Source organism: Pseudophryne corroboree, chromosome 8 (assembly GCF_028390025.1).
Source record: "Pseudophryne corroboree isolate aPseCor3 chromosome 8, aPseCor3.hap2, whole genome shotgun sequence".
Taxonomy (NCBI): Eukaryota; Metazoa; Chordata; class Amphibia; order Anura; family Myobatrachidae; genus Pseudophryne; species Pseudophryne corroboree.
The window spans coordinates 416958445-416979380 of NC_086451.1; the positions used below are offsets into that span (position 1 = coordinate 416958445).

Sequence of the window (20936 nt, forward strand, 5' to 3'; positions counted from 1 at the left end):
GTACCTGAATCGACCTAGGAGGAATCTCATTGTGTGCAATGCTCCTCTGAGCATCCAGCTACACACATATTGGCCAGTTACGATAGCACACTTTTCCCCTTACACTTCTATGGGGTGCAAGGGAAACCTGCTGGCAGCCACAACATGCTACTGTATTCCGTAACGGGACATCGCGTCCATTGCATTGGATGCAAAGAGATTCAATTAGCTGGTGCAATGTGCTGCAATTTGCAGCTTGCGCACACATTTGTCATATACAGTCCCAGCTACATTCCTGATTTCTGTGCACTCTCTATGGGAGAGATGTAGAGGTCGCAGGATCTGCTGTTCCGTAAGGCTGACGGCAGATCTCTCGCGCCAGCAGGGCGGACGATTAGATAAGCATACACACTTAGGGCTGTAACACACTGGCCGGTTTCTCCCGGATGGCAAAAAGCCGGACAAACTTTGTCCGGCTTTTTGCCATCCGGGAGAAACCGGCAGAGTCTGTCACACAGGATGGCTTTGAGCCGTGTGTGATGCTGTGCGCATGCGCAACATCAGACACGGCTTGGAAAAAAAACGTTGTGTGTGAAAGCTCCCCTTCACACACATGGTTTACTGGCTGCAAAGACGGCCCGGCGCCCGCCCGGCAGCCGGACCTTCCAGTGGTGAGACCCGGCTGCAACCCGGCAGCCGGGCCGGGGCCGTGCAGTGTGAAGGGACCCTAGCCCTCACACTGTTAACTACAATGCCGGCACGGGAAAAAGCCGGGTAGTGTGTTTTAGCCCTTACCGTTCGGCCGCTCGATATGTCAGTCTTGACGTCAGAGTGTGGGTACACCCGGTGCGCACTCTGCATTACTAAACCCCCCCCCCCCCCTCTTCCCACACTCACCCTGCCGGAGCCGCGGCCTGCCGGAAAGGGGCGTGGCCTAATTTGATGGGCGTGGCCTCGCAGGTCTCCTCTTCTTCACTCCGGGGGGTGTATCCAGCTTCCTCTGAAATGCTGGCTGCCCCCGGAGACTAGGCAGCGTGCAGTGCCGGCTCCTGACACTGCAGAAGAGCCAGCACTTGGTGTCACCCCTTCCGTGGGTGATACCTGGGTGCGGGCCGTACCCCCCGCACCCGCCTTCTGACGCCACTGCCTGACGTCAATGCCCCACCCAGCTGTGACGTCAGTCCCTGCAACCAGTGTACTGGCGGTCGGCGGGTCGCCCATATACGCAGCCAGATGTACCGTTATATCTGCAGATGTTGACTGTACTGCAGGGCAGACCCAATATGTCTGTAACGACGCTGTTCACAGACATATCGTGTGTACACATCCGCCGACCCGCTACTGATATAGCTTAAGGCTGGGTACACATCAGAACAATGTGCATCCCAGCTGACCTGACACCCGATGGGAGGATATATTGGGCGGTCGTACAGCGCATATTCCGGTGCGATACATCTTTCCACCCTGAATTCAACTGCATGCTGTCGTCAGCGGGCCGGCATATCTAACACGCAGCGCATCAGATGGGACGAACCCGTTGATGCATGGGACGCGTGATTAAGAGTACACACTAGACTATGGGTCTTTAACCGGGTGTGGTATGAGTTGCCGGCGGCCGGGTCCCCGGCGGCCAGCATACCGGCACCGGGATCCCGACCGCCGGGTTGCCGACAGCGGAGCGAGCACAAATGAGCGCCTTACGGGCTTGCTGCGCGCGCCACGCTATCTATTCTCCCTCCAGGGGGGTCGTGGACCCCCAATAGGGAGAAAAGGTGTCGGTATGCCGGTTGTCGGGATTCCGGCGCCGGTATACTGTGCGCCGGGATCCCAACAACCGGTATACTGAATACCACCCCTTTAACCTACTGCCTTCCAGCTGCTGTGGAACTAGACATCCCAGCATGCCCTGCAACAGTACTGCTATTAATGCATGTTAAAACTGTTGCAGGGCATGCTGGGATGTGTAGTTCCACAGCAGCTGGAGGGCCGCAGGTTGAAGATGCACGCACTAAAACCATGGGTATTCAACTTGTGGCCCTCCAGCTGCTGTGGAACTACACATCCCAGCATGCCCTGCAACAGTTTTGCTGTTAAGTCATGCTAAAACTGAGGCAAGGCATGCTGGTATGTGTAGTTCACCAACAGCTGGAGGGCCGTAGGTTGAAGACTCATGTAACGATATGGACAATATATAATTCCAATCCACGTCGGGATGGTATATCATTAGAAGTTACTATATCAATGTGAAATGTGCAGATGGTGGTACAAAGGGTATCCGATCTTTAGGTCGACCACTAATGGTCGACATGCATTAGGTCGACATGGTCATTAAGTCGATATGGTCACTAGGTCGACACATGAAAAGGTTGACATCAGTTTTTCCTGCGGTGCACTAATTGGGGTTCCCAGTCACTTTACGAAGAAAATTACAATTTTTTTTTAAAACTCATGTCGACCTTATGACCTATTTCATGTGTCGACCAATAGTGGTCGACCTAATGACTGCCGACCTAAAGACCCACACCCATATTGCGCTGTCTTCGTCTGTGCAGAAGTTGGCGACATACAATAAAGTTCTCTCTGCTCCCCTGGGACTATTCTGAGGGTTGTGTCTATGTTGCCTGGTTGAGTACAGAGTCGGGACAATCAGATCCTGACAACGTAATCGTCCAATCGTGTCGCTTATCTATGTTCAGGTCGTAGTACTGTTGAACAGTGCGTGTTACGAAAGCTCGCCTCGACCAATCAGGTGGCAGCATCCCTATGACTGACAGCTTCCTCTATGTATCCATTGGCTGCTGCGCTCTCTCTGTGACAGCGGCTCTGGCCAATGAACGCGCCCTCCCCGTCGCTGGGGGCGGGGCCTCAGGCGGCGTACGGTGTTGCCGGGCAGCAGCAGGCGCTGTGGGAGTCCGGACAGTCCCCGGATGTTGGAGCTCGTAGGACAACATGGCGCCCGGGGCCGGAGGACGGTGAGGGGAGCGGAGCCCGGAGCTCAGACACCCGACAGGGGGCAGGTGAGGCATTCGAGAGGGCTCCGTGCGCGTCAATGGCGTCCCAGCGGACCGGTGCTCCGTTCCTGCATGTAGGGTCCTGCGGGGCTACTGGCAGTGAGTGCTGGGGTGGGCGCCCCAGGCTGATAAAGTGCAACAGCATGTCCATAGTCCCGTCTCAGCACACACAGCGGGGCTGCAGTGACCTTGGGGAGCTGGGCATAATGCCTCTCATGCAGGGGGCTGGCACTGAGGCAGGGGGTATTACTGTATTTATCCCATACAGTCTCTATTATAGAGAGAGGCTACAATATCTATCTATCTATCTATCTATCTATCTATCTATCTATCTATCCATCTATCTATCCCACTGTGGAACCCCAGTTTCCCCTCTATGTCCTCAGTCAGTGATACTGAGGGGCATATTTATCCAGCTCCTTTCTCATAAAATTATGCAAACTTTCTGCATGATATTATGGGGTCAATTCTATTCGGCAACTAAAGAATAGCGCCGGGAATTAGCTCCCGACGCTATTCAATTCAGCTAAAGTTAAGTCGGCGATGTCCCGTTCTCGCCGACTTAACAGGTAGTTTTGTCGGGAGAACGGGCATTCTCCGACTTAACTACCCGTCGCGAGGCTGATTCCCGACAGAATCAGCCTCGCGCCGGCCGCGAGGCAGCACTTTTGTCGGGTTTATTCTCTCATCCCCCGGGGATGAGAGAAGAATTCCCGACAATTGCGGGCAACTAGTAGCAGAATTGAATAGCGTCGGGAGCTAATTCCCGGCGCTATTCTTTAGTTGCCGAATAGAATTGACCCCTATGTATCCCGGCTATGTAACAATAGCCTAATTAATGCAGGAATCTCCCGCAAAAGGCTAATTATCTGCAGACCGCAGTCCCCATTTCTCTCAATGGGGACTACGGTCTGACCCCTCCCCGACCCAAGCTCCAAACAGCGTAGGTTTTTGGAGTTTGGCCCGGTTGGTTAATGCCACCCTCACATGGCATTAACCGCTTTATGCCTATATGGAGGCGTTTTCCGAGGGGAGAGATCTTATGACCCTTCTCCCGCAGCTTCTGACCCTTCTCCTGCAGCTTCTGACCACCTCCGGTAACTGACACAGCGTCAGATTCTTAGGAAGGAGGCTTTCGATGTAACTGGCAGGGACAGTGATCCTCGCAACTGCTCTCCCTGCAAGTCTGTTTTAATACATAGCATGGAAACTTTAGTTCAAAGTTTAAAATTCTGTCAGGACATGGACTGAAACGAAACCGTGTAAAAAAGATAGTCAGTAAGTAGACCCCAAATGGTCGACAGGTAAAGGGTAGACAGTGCCAATTCAAAAGGTCAACTTGATAATGGTCGACACAAGTTTTTTCTTTTTTTTTTTGGGGGGGGGGGGGGGGTTCAACTTTTATAATTTACCATCCATGTGGACTTCATTGGGAATAGTAAGTGAGGCAAGGGTACACGTTTCCACTAATTTGGCCTTAAATGTCATGCAGAATGACAAAAAAACAAACAAACTTGTGTCGACCATTTTCATGTTGAACTTTTGTACAGGGTTCCCGACAGCCGGCATCCTGACCGTTAGAACAGCCGGCGGGTTAGGTATAGGGAGGAGGGGGGGTGAGGGTATTAGGTTTAGTTGCCACCATCTGGGTTAGGGTTAGGTTACGGGACCAGAGGGTTAAGGGGTAGAGGAGATCGGGAAATACCCTATACTCACCCCTGTCAGGATTTTGATCTTCTGGATCCCGGCGTCGGTGTTATGCACACCGGGATCCCATGCGCCAGAAATTAATACTGATTCTGTTGGATTAGCTGCTAAAAAGTGTAGTATTTATTTATTAACAGTAATTTATATAGCGGCAGAATATATTTCAGTCAGTGTTGGAGGACCTGAGTTACATGGGGACATTTAATGATCTCTGGGCAAACAAACTAATTATCCTCTCCTTATCTGTTTGAGAAGGGTTATTGCTGTAGTGTTTAGGTGGGAACAGTGGTCTATAAAGGTTTTCCTTTAGCCTGTGAGCAGGAAGATATATATAATGGTGTCCTACGTGTCTAACTGGCTTACTATTGTATGTGTCTGTTATAGATGGTATATCCTACGCAATACTTGTGGGGCTGCAGAAATTGATGCAAATCCCCCACATCAATTATTCTTATGTACACCCAGATTTCTCTAACGTCCTAGTGGATGCTGGGACTCCGTCAGGACCATGGGGAATAGCGGGCTCCGCAGGAGACAGGGCACATCTAAAAAAGCTTTTAGGTCACATGGTGCGTACTGGCTCCTCCCCCTATGACCCTCCTCCAAGCCTCAGTTAGGTTTTTGTGCCCGTCCGAGAGGGTGCAATCTAGGTGGCTCTCCTAAAGAGCTGTTTAGAAAAGTTTTTTTTTTTTTTTAGGTTTCAATCTCAGTGATTCCTGCTGGCAACAGGATCACTGCATCGAGGGACTTAGGGGAGAGATTTCCAACTCACCTGCGTGCAGGATGGATTGGAGTCTTAGGCTACTGGACACTTAGCTCCAGAGGGAGTCGGAACACAGGTCAGCCTGGGGTTCGTCCCGGAGCCGCGCCGCCGATCCCCCTTACAGACGCTGAAGAGACGGCAGAACGGAGGTCCGGAAAGCAGGCGGCAGAAGACTCCTCAGTCTTCTTGAAGGTAGCGCACAGCACGGCAGCTGTGCGCCATTGTTGTCACACGGCTCACTGACTCAGTCACGGAGGGTGCAGGGCGCTGCTGGGGGCGCCCTGGGCAGCAATATAATTACCTTTAGTGGCAAAATAAATACATCACATATAGCCATTAAGGCTATATGTATGTATTTTAACCCAGGCCAGTTTCTTAAAAACCGGGGAAAAGCCCGCCGAAAAAGGGGCGGAGCTTATTCTCCTCAGCACTCAGCGCCATTTTCCTGCTCAGCTCCGCTGGTGAGGAAGGCTCCCAGGTCTCTCCCCTGCACTGCACTACAGAAACAGGGTAACAAAGAGAAGGGGGGCATAAATTGGCGATATTTATATATTAAGAGCGCATATATAGTAAACAACACCTTCTAGGGTTGTTTATATACATTTATAGCGCTTTTGGTGTGTGCTGGCAAACTCTCCCTCTGTCTCCCCAAAGGGCTAGCGGGTCCTGTCTTCGATTAGAGCATTCCCTGTGTGGCTGCTGTGTGTCGGTACGTGTGTGTCGACATGTATGAGGACGATGTTGGTGTGGAGGCAGAGCAATTGCCGATGATGGTAATGTCACCCCCTAGGGAGTCGACACCGGAATGGATGGCTTTAGTTATGGAATTACGTGATAATGTCAGCACATTACAAAAGTCAGTTGACGAAATAAGACGCCCGGCAAACCAGTTAGTACCGGTTCAGGCGTCTCAGACACCGTCAGGGGCTGTAAAACGTCTTTTACCTCAGTCAGTCGACACGGGTACCGACACAGATGAATCTAGTGTCGACGGTGAAGAAACAAACGTATTTTCCAATAGGGCCACACGTTATATGATCACGGCAATGAAGGAGGCTTTGCAGATCTCTGATACTGCTGGTACCTCAAAAAGGGGTATTATGTGGGGGGTGAAAAAACTACCTGTATTTTTTCCAGAATCAGAGGAATTGAATGACGTGTGTGATGAAGCGTGGGTTAACCCCGATAGAAAACTGCTAATTTCCAAGAAGTTATTGGCATTATACCCTTTCCCACCAGAGGTTAGGGCGCGCTGGGAAACACCCCCTAGGGTGGATAAGGCGCTCACACGTTTATCAAAGCAAGTGGCGTTGCCGTCTCCTGATACAGCCGCCCTCAAGGATCCAGCAGATAGGAGGCTGGAAACTACACTGAAGAGTATATACACACATACTGGTGTTATACTGCGACCGGCAATAGCCTCAGCCTGGATGTGCAGTGCTGGGGTAGTGTGGTTGGATTCTCTGACTGAAAATATTGATACCCTGGATAGGGACAGTATTTTATTGACTCTAGAGCAATTAAAGGATGCTTTCCTTTATATGCGAGATGCTCAGAGGGATGTTTGTACTCTAGCATCAAGAGTAAGCGCGATGTCCATATCTGCCAGAAGAAGTTTATGGACGCGACAGTGGTCAGGTGATGCGGATTCCAAGAGGCATATGGAAGTATTGCCATATAAAGGAGAGGAATTGTTTGGGGTCGGTCTTTCGGACCTGGTGGCCACGGCAACTGCCGGCAAATCCACTTTTTTACCTCAGACCCCCTCCCAACAGAAAAAGACACCGTCTTTTCAGCCGCAGTCCTTTCGCTCCTATAAAAAGCGACCAAAAGGACAGTCTTATCTGCCGCGAGGCAGAGGAAAGGGTAAGAAAGGGCAGCAAGCAGCCCCTGCCCAGGAACAGAAGCCCGCCCCGGCTTCTACAAAGCCATCAGCATGACGCTGGGGCTTTACAAGCGGACTCAGGAACGGTGGGGGGTCGACTCAAGATTTTCAGCAATCAATGGGTTCACTCACAAGTGGACCCGTGGGTCCTGCAGATAGTATCTCAGGGTTACATGCTGGAGTTCGAAAGGTCTCCCCCTCGCCGGTTCCTAAAGTCTGCTTTACCAACGTCTCCCTCAGAAAGGACGTCGGTTTTGGAAGCCATTCACAAGCTGTATTCTCAGCAGGTGATAGTCAAGGTACCCCTCCTACAACAGGGAAAGGGGTATTATTCCACACTATTTGTGGTACCGAAACCGGACGGTTCGGTAAGGCCTATTCTAAATCTGAAATCCTTGAACCTGTACATAAAGAAATTCAAGTTCAAGATGGAGTCACTCAGAGCAGTGATAGCGAATCTGGAAGAAGGAGACTTCATGGTGTCCTTGGACATAAAAGATGCTTATCTACATGTCCCGATTTACCCCTCACACCAAGGGTATCTCAGGTTCGTGATACAAGACTGTCATTATCAGTTTCAAACGCTGCCGTTTGGGTTGTCCACGGCCCCTCGGGTCTTTACCAAGGTAATGACCGAAATGATGGTTCTTCTACGAAGAAAAGGCGTATTAATTATCCCTTACTTGGACGATCTCCTGATAAGGGCAAAGTCCAGAGAACAGCTGGAAGTCGGTGTAGCGCTAACACAAGTAGTGCTTCAGCAACACGGGTGGATTCTAAATCTTCCAAAATCTCAATTGACCCCGACAACACATCTGCTGTTCCTGGGCATGATTCTGGACACGGTTCAGAAAAAGGTATTTCTCCCGGAAGAGAAAGCAAGGGAGTTATCCGAACAAGGGAGTTATCCGAACTAAAACCAGGAACTGTGTCAGTACATCAATGCACAAGAGTCCTGGGAAAGATGGTGGCTTCGTACGAAGCGATTCCATTCGGCAGATTCCATGCACGAACATTTCAGTGGGATCTGCTGGACAAATGGTCCGGATCGCATCTGCACATGCATCAGCGGATAACACTGTCACCGAGAACAAGGTTGTCTCTCCTGTGGTGGTTGCAGACTGCCCATCTGTTAGTGGGCCGCAGATTCGGCATACAGGACTGGGTCCTGGTGACTGCGGATGCCAGCCTACGAGGTTGGGGAGCAGTCACAAAGGGAAGAAACTTCCAGGACGTGTGAACAAACCTGGAGACGTCTCTTCACATAAATATACTGGAGCTAAGAGCGATCTACAATGCTCTAAGCCTGGCAAAATCGCTGCTTCAGGGTCAGCCGGTGTTGATCCAGTCCGACAACATCACGGCAGTCGCCCACGTAAACCGACAAGGCGGCACGAGAAGCAGGAGTGCAATGGCAGAAGCTGCAAGGATTCTGCGCTGGGCGGAGAATCATGTCGTAGCACTGTCAGCAGTGTTCATCCCGGGAGTGGACAACTGGGAAGCAGATTTCCTCAGCAGACACGACCTTCACCCGGGAGAGTGGGGACTTCATCCAGAAGTTTTCCACATGATTGTGAACCGTTGGGAAAAACCAAAGGTGGACATGATGGCGTCTCGCCTCAACAAAAAATTGGACAGGTATTGCGCCAGGTCAAGAGACCCTCAGGCAATAGCTGTGGACGCTCTGGTAACACCGTGGGTGTACCAGTCAGTGTATGTGTTCCCTCCTCTGCCTCTCATACCAAAGGTACTGAGAATTATACGGAAAAGAGGAGTAAGAACAATACTGGTAGCTCCGGACTGGCCAAGAAGAACTTGGTATCCGGAACTTCAAGAGATGCTCACGGAGGATCCGTGGCCTCTACCTCTAAGAAGGGATCTGCTTCAGCAGGGACCTTGTATGTTCCAAGACTTACCGCGGCTGCGTTTGACGGCATGGCGGTTGAACGCCGGATTCTAAAAGAGAAGGGCATTCCTGAGGAAGTTATTCCTACTTTAATTAAAGCCAGGAAAGAATTGACCGCACAACATTATCACCGCATTTGGAGAAAATATGTTGCGTGGTGTGAGGCCAAGAAGGCTCCAACGGAAGAATTTCAATTGGGTCGATTCTTACATTTCCTGCAAGCAGGATTGTCTATGGGCCTCAAATTGGGGTCCATTAAAGTTCAAATTTCGGCCTTATCAATTTTCTTCCAGAAGGAATTGGCGTCAGTGCCTGAAGTACAAACTTTTGTCAAAGGTGTACTACATATACAACCCCCAATAGTGCCTCCAGTGGCACCGTGGGATTTGAACGTGGTTCTAAATTTTCTCAAATCTCATTGGTTTGAGCCTTTAAAATCGGTAGATTTAAAATACCTTACATGGAAGGTAACCATGCTGTTGGCCCTGGCTTCAGCCAGGAGAGTTCGGAGTTGGCAGCTTTGTCATACAAAAGCCCATATCTGATATTCCATTCGGACAGGGCAGAATTGAGGACACGTCCTCAATTTCTCCCTAAGGTGGTTTCGGCATTTCACTTGAACCAGCCTATTGTGGTGCCTGCGGCTACTAGCGACTTGGAGGACTCCAATTTACTGGACGTTGTCAGAGCATTAAAAATATATATTTCAAGGACAGCTGGAGTCAGAAAATCTGACTCGTTGTTTACATTGTATGCACCCAACAAGTTGGGTGCTCCTGCGTCTAAACAGACGATTGCACGTTGGATATGTAGTACAATCCAACTTGCACATTCTGTGGCAGGCCTGCCACAGCCTAAATCTGTAAAGGCCCATTCCACAAGGAAAGTGGGCTCATCCTGGGCGGCTGCCCGAGGAGTCTCGGCATTACAACTTTGCCGAGCAGCTACGTGGTCAGGGGAGAACACGTTTGTAAAATTTTACAAATTTGATACTCTGGCTAAAGAGGACCTGGAGTTCTCTCATTCGGTGCTGCAGAGTCATCCGCACTCTCCCGCCCGTTTGGGAGCTTTGGTATAATCCCCATGGTCCTGACGGAGTCCCAGCATCCACTAGGACGTTAGAGAAAATAAGAATTTACTTACCGATAATTCTATTTCTCATAGTCCGTAGTGGATGCTGGGCGCCCATCCCAAGTGCGGATTGTCTGCAATGCTTGTACATAGTTATTGTTACAAAAATCGGGTTATTACTGTTGTTGTGAGCCATCTGTTCAGAGGCTACTTCGTTTGTGTTATCATACTGTTAACTGGGTTCAGATCACAAGTTGTACGGTGTGATTGGTGTGGCTGGTATGAGTCTTACCCGGGATTCAAGATCCTTCCTTATTGTGTACGCTCGTCCGGGCACAGTACCTAACTGAGGCTTGGAGGAGGGTCATAGGGGGAGGAGCCAGTACGCACCATGTGACCTAAAAGCTTTTTTAGATGTGCCCTGTCTCCTGCGGAGCCCGCTATTCCCCATGGTCCTGACGGAGTCCCAGCATCCACTACGGACTATGAGAAATAGAATTATCGGTAAGTAAATTCTTATTTTGATTATGTTGGATACTGTAGTTACCCAATCATAGGGGGGAATTCAATTGTTTCTCCCCACGGCCGCTATTAGATGGCACCCAACGGAGCAATTCAATTGTTGCTCTTGTTGGTCGCGCTGAGCCATGGGGGAGACAAATCTCAGCTCGCAGCCTGCCATTCTGGCGAACTGAAATTTGCGAATATTACTTGGGTGCCTATACGGCACTTTTTGCGTTGCGCCCAGCACTTTGGTTTTGTTTAGCCGTTTCATGCAACTGAATTGCACCTCGTGATCTCCCGTTACTTTAGATGGGAGATTGGGCGCGCAAAACAATTGAATTGCTCTCATAGTGTTCACTCTAGGTGCTGATTAGTGAGGAAGGCGTTTTTTTAATTTTGATGGGCCTTATTGTAGATGTGATGCATCTGTCCTCACTGATCAGCACTCTGCTCCTACAGTGAGTACGCCGATCATACAAATAATACTTCACCAGCAGCAGAAGAGAACTTATTACATGATCACGTTGTGGCATGTGTGGCTGGCTTTAGTTACTGGTAAATCCGGCCATTACTGTATGTAGGAAACAATCTGTCTGAAGTGCTGATAAACTTGTCTCCTCTCCCCCCACCCTCATTGCTGTACATTCTGCTGCACCACTTGCAGGGTGGGTCTGGTGACTGGTCTGCCTTCCATTCCTGATACACTGTACTGTCTGGGAGGTCTCTGTTGCTTGTATTAGTAATTCCTATCCTGCGAACAAGACAGTGGTCTCAGGAGATGAAGGGTTAAGGTGACATTCAGTGGGAGTATAAGGTGTGTCTGAGTCCTGCAATGGGCGCAGGGCGTGGTGCCTTGGTTAAGGCACAGAATAAAACCACTTCGCTGTGGAACTGCACTGTAAGCTGTGAACTTGCAAACGTATCAGCCGTTATGTGTATTTGGCTGCCAAATTTGTATTTATTCTTTTTAACCCTCCATTTCCTATTCTATTTTAAAATGATTCTCATTTATTGCATCTTGATGACATTAGGGTACCTCAATTACTATGAAAACGAACTTGTTTGTGTCCCCCTCCCCCTACCAAACCTCCCCCTTCCTCTCTTCGCGAAAGCTATATGATAAGAGGTACCTAACACTGATAAAGGTGAGCTAGCGGCCCCTTTATTACAGGTATGGCCTGAGCTGTCTGTGTGGCAGATGAGGCTGGGACAATGCAGCGTGAGTGACAGGATAAGACAGGTGTAGCTAGACACACAGCCCTTCCACTTTCCCTAGTCTGTTCAGTTATGGGGCGAGCTGTGACTTGCTGCAGGAACAAGTGTATCCTCATCCACACCTGTCATTACCTGAGCTATCCAACTCATTGCTTCAGCACCATAAGGGAGGGAATGGGAAAATACGGTGAGTGCTTAATGTAATCTTAGGCAACCCATGGCTGTCTGCCGGCGTGGAACTACAAGTCTCATCATGTATCGTTGGCCCCTGCTGCAGGTTGCTGAGAAACCAGCGTCCGTCAGCTTATTGATAGGACGATTTGTATTGCTGCTCAGATAATGTTTGTGTGTTGATATAATCCAAATCTAATTTGCGTATAGACACAAAGTTGACCGTAAATGTTAAGTAGCGCCACCGACGTATATGCACTCGATTCTAATTATTTTTCTCTATCGTCCTAAGTGGATGCTGGGGTTCCTGAAAGGACCATGGGGAATAGCGGCTCCGCAGGAGACAGGGCACAAAAAAGTAAAGCTTTTACCAGATCAGGTGGTGTGCACTGGCTCCTCCCCCTATGACCCTCCTCCAGACTCCAGTTAGATTTTGTGCCCGAACGAGAAGGGTGCAATCTAGGTGGCTCTCCTAAAGAGCTGCTTAGAGAAAGTTTAGCTTAGGTTTTTTACTTTACAGTGAGTCCTGCTGGCAACAGGATCACTGCAACGAGGGACTTAGGGGAGAAGTAGTGAACTCACCTGCGTGCAGAGTGGATTTGCTGCTTGGCTACTGGACACTAGCTCCAGAGGGACGATCACAGGTACAGCCTGGATGGTCACCGGAGCCGCGCCGCCGGCCCCCTTGCAGACGCTGAAGAGAGAAGAGGTCCAAAATCGGCGGCTGAAGACTCCTGAGTCTTCATAAAGGTAGCGCACAGCACTGCAGCTGTGCGCCATTTTCCTCTCAGCACACTTCACACAACAGTCACTGAGGGTGCAGAGCGCTGGGGGGGGCGCTCTGAGAGGCAAATAAAAACCTTATTAGAGGCAAAAAAATACCTCACATATAGCCCACAGAGGCTATATGGAGATATTTAACCCCTGCCTAACTTCAAAAATAGCGGGAGACGAGCCCGCCGAAAAAGGGGCGGGGCCTATCTCCTCAGCACACAGCGCCATTTTCTCTCACAGAAAAGCTGGAGAGAAGGCTCCCAGGCTCTCCCCTGCACTGCACTACAGAAACAGGGTTAAAACAGAGAGGGGGGGCACTGATTTTGGCGATATTGTATATATATAAAAGATGCTATAAGGGAGAAACACTTATATAAGGTTGTCCCTATATAATTATAGCGTTTTTGGTGTGTGCTGGCAGACTCTCCCTCTGTCTCCCCAAAGGGCTAGTGGGTCCTGTCCTCTGTCAGAGCATTCCCGGTGTGTGTGCTGTGTGTCGGTACGTGTGTGTCGACATGTATGAGGACGATGTTGGTGAGGAGGCGGAGAAATTGCCTGTAATGGTGATGTCACTCTCTAGGGAGTCGACACCGGAATGGATGGCTTATTTAGAGAATTACGTGAGAATGTCAACACGCTGCAAGGTCGGTTGACGACATGAGACGGCCGACAATCTATTAGGACCGGTCCAGGCGTCTCAGAAACACCGTCAGGGGTTTTAAAAACGCCCATTTACCTCAGTCGGTCGACACAGACACGGACACTGAATACAGTGTCGACGGTGAATAAACAAACGTATTTCTCATTAGGGCCACACGTTAAGGGCAATGAAGGAGGTGTTACGTGTTTCTGATACTACAAGTACCACAAGAAAGGGTATTATGTGGGAGTGAAAAAACTACCTGTAGTTTTTCCTGAATCAGATAAAATAAAATGAAGTGTGTGATGATGCGTAGGGTTACCCCGATAGCAAATATTGGCGTTATACCCTTTCCCGCCAGAAATTAGGGTACGTTGGGAAACACCCCTTAGGGTGATAAGGCGCTCACACGCTTATCAAGTGGCGTTACCGTCTCCAGATACGGCCGCCCTCAAGGAGCCAGCTGATAGGAAGCTGGAAAAATATCCTAAAAAGTATATACACACATACGGTGGTTATACTGCGACCAGCGATCGCCATCAGCCTGGAGATGCAGTGCTGGGTTGGCTTGGTCGGATTCCCTGACTGAAAATATTTTATTCATGTAGAGCATTTAATAGGATGCATTCTATATATATGTATGTGAGATGCACAGAGGGATATTTGCTCTCTGGCATCAAGATAAGTGCGTTGTCCATATCTCCCAGAAGATGTCAGGGACACGACAGTGGTCAGGTGATACAGATCCCATACGGCAGATGGAAGTATTGCTGTATAAAGGGAAGGAGTTATTTGGGGGTCGGTCCATCGGACCTGGGGACCACAGCAACAGCTGGGAAATCCAACCTTTTTTACCCCAAGTTACATCTCAGCTAAAAAAGACACCGTCTTTTCAGCCTCAATCTTTCCTTTCCCATGAGGGCATGCAGGCAAAAGGCCAGTCATATCTGCCCAGACATAGAGGTAAGGGAAGTAGACTGCAGCAGGCAGCCCTTTCCCAGGAAAAGAAGCCCTCCACCGCGTCTGCCAAGTCCTCAGCATGACGCTGGGGCCGTGCAAGCGGACTCAAGGTGGGGGGGTAGTCTCAAGAGTCTCAGGGCGCAGTGGGATCACTCGCAAGTTGACCCCTAGATCGTACGAGTATTATCCCAGGGGTAAAGATTGGAGAGTCGAGACATCTTCTCCTCGCAGGTTCCTGAAGTCTGCTTTACCAACGGCTCCCTCCGACAGGGAGGCAGCATTGGAAACAATTCACAAGCTGTATATCCAGCAGGTGATAATCAAAGTACCCCTCCTACGACAAGGAAAAGGGTATTATTTTTCCACACTATATTGTGGTACTGAAGCCAGACGGCTTGGTGACACATAGTCTAAATCTAAAATGTTTTGAACACTTACATAAAAGGTTCAAATCGAGATAAAGTCACTCAGAGCAGTGATAGCGAACCGGAAAAAAGGGGACTATATGGTGTCCCTGGACATCAAGGATTACCTCCATGTCCAAATTTTGTCCTTCTCATCAAGGGTACCTCTGGTTCGTGGTACAGAACTGTCAATATCAGTTTCAGACGATGCCGTTTGAATTATCCACGGCACCCCGGGTTTTTTTTACCAAGGTAATGGCCGAAAAGATGTTTCTTCAAAGAAAAAAGGCATCTAAATTATCCCTTACTTGCACGACCTAAAAAGGGCAAGTTCCAGAGAACAGTTGGAGGTCGGAAGAGCACTATCTAAAGTAGTTCTTCGACGGCACGACTGGATTCTAAATATTCCAAGAATCGCAGCTGTTTTCCGACGATACGTCTGCTGTTCCTAGGGATGATTCTGGACACGGTTCAGAAAAAGGTTTTTCTTCCCGAGGAAAAAGCCAAGGAGTTATCCGACCTGTCAGGAACCTCCTAAAACCAGGAAAGGTGTCTGTACATCAATGCACAAGAGTCCTGGGAAAAATGGTGGCTTTTTACGAAGCAATTCCATTCGGCAGATTCCATGCAAGAATTTTCCAAAGGGATCTGTTGGACAAATGGTCAGGGTCGCATCCTCAGATGCACCTGCGAATAACCCTGTCGCCAAGGACAAGGGTATATCTTCTGTGGTGGTTGCAAAAGGCTCATCTATTGGAGGGCCGCAGATTCGGCATACAGGATTTGATCCTGGTGACCACGGACGCCAGCCTGAGAGGTTGGGGAGCAGTCACACAAGGAAGAAACTTCCAGGGGGTATGGACGAACCTGGAAAAGTCTCTTCACATAAACATTCTGGTACTAAGAGCAATCTAAAATGCTCTAAGCCAGGCGGAACCACTCCTGCAAGGAAAACCGGTGTTGATTCAGTCGGACAACATCACGGCGGTCGCCCATGTAAACAGACAGGGCGGCACAAGAAGCAGGAGTGCAATGGCAGAAGCTGCCAAGATTCTTCGCTGGGCGGAGAATCACGTAATAGCACTGTCAGCAGTGTTCTTCCCGGGCGTGGACAACTGGGAAGCAGACTTCCTCAGCAGACACGATATTCACCCGGGAGAGGGGGGTCTTCATCCAGAAGTCTTCCACATGCTAATAAACTGTTGGGAAAGACCAATGGTAGACATGATGGCGTCTCGCCTCAACAAGAAACTGGACAAGTATTGCGCCAGGTCAAGAGATCCACAGGCAATAGCTGTGGACGCACTGGTAACACCTTGGGTGTACAAATCAGTATTTGTGTTTCCTCCTCTGCCTCTCATACCAAAGGTATTGAAGATTATACGGTGAGGAGGAGTAAGAACAATACTAGTGGCTCCGGATTGGCCAAGAAGGACTCGGTACCCGGAACTTCAAGAGTTGGTCACGGACGACCCGTGCCCTCTACTTCTGAGAAGGGACCTGCTACAACAGGGTCCCTGTCTCTTTCAAGACTTACCGCGGCTGCGTTTGACGGCATGGCGGTTGAACGCCAGATCCTAAAAGGGAAAGGCATTCCAGAAGAAGTCATTCCTACCTTGATTAAGGCAAGGAAGGAAGTCACCGCGAAACATTATCACCGCATTTGGCGAAAATATGTCGCGTGGTGCGAGGATCGGAGTGTTCCGACGGAGGAATTTCAACTGGGTCGTTTCCTACATTTCCTACAATCAGGATTGTCTATGGGTCTCAAATTGAGATCTATTAAGGTTCAAATTTCGGCCCTGTCAATATTCTTCCAAAAAGAATTGGCCTCAGTTCCTGAGGTACAGACTTTTGTTAAAGGAGTACTGCATATACAGCCTCCTGTGGTGCCTCCGGTGGCACCGTGGGATCTAAATGTAGTTTTAGATTTCCTCAAATCCCATTGGTTTGAACCATTGAAAAAGGTGGATTTTAAATATCTCACATGGAAAGTGACTATGTTACTGGCCCTGGCTTCCGCCAGGAGAGTATCTGAATTGGCGGCTTTATCTTATAAAAGCCCTTATCTAATCTTCCATTCGGATAGGGCAGAACTGAGGACTCGTCCGCATTTTCTCCCTAAGGTGGTATCAGCGTTTCACCTGAACCAACCTATTGTGGTGCCTGCGGCCACTGGCGACTTGGAGGACTCCAAGTTGTTGGACGTTGTCAGAGCCTTAAAAATATACATTTCAAGGACGGCTGAAGTCAGAAAATCTGACTCGCTGTTGTTACTATATGCACCCAACAAGTTGGGTGCCCCTGCTTCTAAGCAGACGATTGCTCGTTGGATTTGTAACAAAATTCAACTTGCTCATTCTGTGGCAGGCCTGCCACAGCCTAAATCTGTTAAGGCCCATTCCACAAGGAAGGTGGGCTCATCTTGGGCGGCTGCCCGAGGGGTCTCGGCATTACAATTCTGCCGAGCAGCTACGTGGTCGGGGGAAAACACGTTTGTAAAATTCTACAAATTTGATACCCTGGCAAAAGAGGACTTGGAATTCTCTCATTCGGTGCTGCAGAGTCATCCGCACTCTCCCGCCCGTTTGGGAGCTTTGGTATAATCCCCATGGTCCTTTCAGGAACCCCAGCATCCACTTAGGACGATAGAGAAAATAAGAATTTACTTACCGATAATTCTATTTCTCGGAGTCCGTAGTGGATGCTGGGCGCCCATCCCAAGTGCGGATTATCTGCAATACTGTACATAGTTATTGTTAACAAATTCGGGTTATATTGTTAAGGAGCCATCTTTAAGAGGCTCTTTCTGTTATCATACTGTTAACTGGGTTTAGATCACAAGTTGTACGGTGTGATTGGTGTGGCTGGTATGAGTCTTACCCGGGATTCTAATTGCCTCCCTTATTGTGTACGCTCGTCCGGGCACAGTACCTAACTGGAGTCTGGAGGAGGGTCATAGGGGGAGGAGCCAGTGCACACCACCTGATCTGGTAAAAGCTTTACTTTTTTGTGCCCTGTCTCCTGCGGAGCCGCTATTCCCCATGGTCCTTTCAGGAACCCCAGCATCCACTACGGACTCCGAGAAATAGAATTATCGGTAAGTAAATTCTTATTATACGCCTGTCACTGGGACAATAGGCGTTTGCAGTGTATGTCTCAGGATCAGGACCTGCATATACTGTCGTCATGTCTCAGGATTAGTACATTGAACTGGAACTCGTTTCATTTGGCTGGTCAGATATTACCATTATTCACATGCTGGAGAGTTTTGAGCGTAAGGTCAGTATTGTCGTTCGTTGCACTGTGTAGAAAATAGTTATGTGCAATTCATACTGTATGTATATCTTAGTATTATTGGGGTCGATTCAATGCAGCAACAGTTGAATAGCGCCGGGAATTAGCTCCCGACGCTATTCAGTTCAGCTAAAGTTAAGTCGGAGAATGCCCGTTCTCGCGGACTTAACAGGTTGTTTTGTCGGGAGAACGGGCACGCTCCGACTTAACTAACCGCGATGATGCTGATTCCCGACAGAATCAGTCTCGCGCCGGCCGCGTGGCAGCTCTTTTGACCCCCCGGGCTGAGAGAAGAATTTCCGTCAATTGAGGGTAGCTAGTCGCTGTATGGAATAGCGCCGGGAGCTAATTCCCGACGCTATTCAACTGTTGCTGAATTGAATCGACCCCATTGATGGGTGTCCTACTAGAAGAAAATCTACCTGGCAATAGCTGAGATAAATGCATGTTACAGACTTGCTTTCTCAGTCCTCGTCCCCCAGCTGTATGAAACCGTCCCCCAGCTGTATGAAACCGGCAGAGGACACTCTCTGTGCATGTGTGGGGGTGGCTGCTATATTGGACACTATCCAGGCTTCATTCCTGAGCAGCAATAATTCACGCCAATCTATCTGTTGTAACCATGTGCATTGCATTCGTGGCATAACTTTCATTACTATTGCAAAATAATCAACCAGCCCCCTTCCCCAGCCTAAGGTCACTGAGCTTCTGCCCGTGGACAATGGATGTAGCTGCTGCCTTGGGTGACGAGTGGAAGTGACTTCTTGGAAAGTGCAGTGCCACGTGCAAGGCTGGCATACACCAACTGCGCGTCATTGTGTGTGTATTGTGTTGCAGACATAGTGAAACATACAATGTAGTGCTTTGTGGAAGTGTGTCACAAAGGAGCTCTCCAGGAAGGACATTATCCCTTCATGTCACACATGGTTATTGTTAGATGAAGACGAGACCTTGCAGAAGCATAGGAAGACTTTTTGGCATCACTGGGGCTATATAACCTGAATGGTCATGTTGCTTTAATAATGCAGTCTGTTAACCACTAGACCATAGGCATGTGTCTGGTTAATCAGAGGGGGCTGCCCAGAGATGGTCTATGTGTCTCCTCTTACATTCCATACATAACTGCCCCATCCCCCTTGTCGGTAACCCCTGCACCCTATGCGTGGAGTCAGTACATTGACACACGCAATACGCCTGGTGTCTAACCTATCTGCACAGGGCATGCTCTGTTCCTTGTAGCCTGTTCCCATCCATGAACAAATGTTGGCAGCTGCCTGAATTTGAGACTTTCTCCCTGTATCACCGTAAGTGGACAGTGAGTGCGTTAAGGACCAACTTATTCTCTTCTTTATTCCCCATGGTACTTATGCTCTATACGGTTAGTGGTAATGTAACGGCATTGTCACTGGTGAGAGTATAATTAGAGGAAGTCTTTGGGGAAGCAGCCATGTCTTCATGGTCATGAGTCTGCCTGTGTTTCTCGAAGAGTCTGGCCGGTCATATTACAGGGAGAGGTCAAGACTTCTGACCTCCCGGTCACACAAATATCTCTTGCTTCTCATCTCCAGGTCTCCAGACTCTTTTTACTGCTCTCAACAGCCCTTTGTTAGATCTTGCGCCCATCTGTGACATGTCTCTTATCCGTTGTGTTTGGGTTCCGTAACGGGGAGCTACCACTGAGCAGAGTTGTACTTCTTGTACATCCTAAACCCATTTTAAAATGATTATCAAATGTATATGTATTAATACAGATGTGTCCTCGTATATCTGGCCTTAATACGTCATGGACTGCGAGATGCCTGGCACGAGTGAGCCGGCAGTCCCATGCAACTCTGCTAACGTCGGGCGTCTTTTCTTTGCTGAAAATGCGTCTTATTATTCACAGGAAAACACTGTAACATTCTGTAGCATTGCGTATGCAGATAGAGCTGCAGTCGCACACAGGATATAGGCATGCCGCATATTCATTTAATCAGCAGAGTCTGCTTGTGCGTCTTATTCGCATTCGAATAAGACGCATTTTGGTAGGAAATGACCATATTGATGCCCAGCATTAGTAAACGTGCGCGCAACTAGAAAGGCTGTTTATCGTGACTGCAGCATTGAGGTAGGAGGACACATCTAAGTATTTAGTCCTGGTAAGTTTTACAAGGTCAGTGAAACATTACTACTTGGTGAAGGCAAACAAATAATGATATTTTATGTAAGATCTCAATTCCATTATAAATAGATGTTATGTTTAACATATGGCACTGCGGAAAATTAGAAGAGTTTTGGTATTTACAGTTTTTCCTTGGTTTGTTTCTTCAGTCTTCTAATAAAGATTTATAATGCTGAACACTATCCTGGACCACCATGGCAACCAGTCACATGACGGAATGCCACTCTTAGCTCTGTGCCGTTGCACAATCAGACAGTGCTCATATGGTCATTCCAAAGTTATAGATATTAGTGTTCACTCTACAATCCGGGCAAGGCACCGGACCTAGAGGGGCACAAGCGTGTGCACGCACGAAGGGAGCGTGGCCATGCAAAATAGGGGCGGGGTCATTACGGTTAATAAAAGTGGGCAGTTCAGCGCACAGACGTAAAAAGGGGGCGTGGGCGGCGTCACTGTTGGGGGCGTGCCCAGCACCTACCGAGGTGCTG

The 20936-nt window shown here is 49.0% G+C and overlaps 2 protein-coding genes across 3 annotated transcripts in view; one reads left to right on the forward strand and one right to left on the reverse strand.

Annotated features, from left to right (window-relative positions):
• FBXO27 (F-box protein 27) overlaps positions 1–1058 on the reverse strand; it is a 67481-nt gene extending 66423 nt beyond the window's left edge. For both annotated transcript variants that reach the window (XM_063937946.1, XM_063937944.1), the window contains exon 1: positions 877–1058. The gene's annotated coding sequence lies outside the window, so the exon portion shown is untranslated. The remainder of the gene's footprint in view (positions 1–876) is intronic.
• Positions 1059–2803: 1745 nt separating this feature from the next.
• PAK4 (p21 (RAC1) activated kinase 4) overlaps positions 2804–20936 on the forward strand; it is a 142241-nt gene continuing 124108 nt past the window's right edge. Inside the window, exon 1 of the mRNA XM_063937947.1 lies at positions 2804–2996. Coding sequence (XP_063794017.1) covers positions 2810–2996 — 187 coding nt within the window. The 5' untranslated portion in view covers positions 2804–2809. The remainder of the gene's footprint in view (positions 2997–20936) is intronic.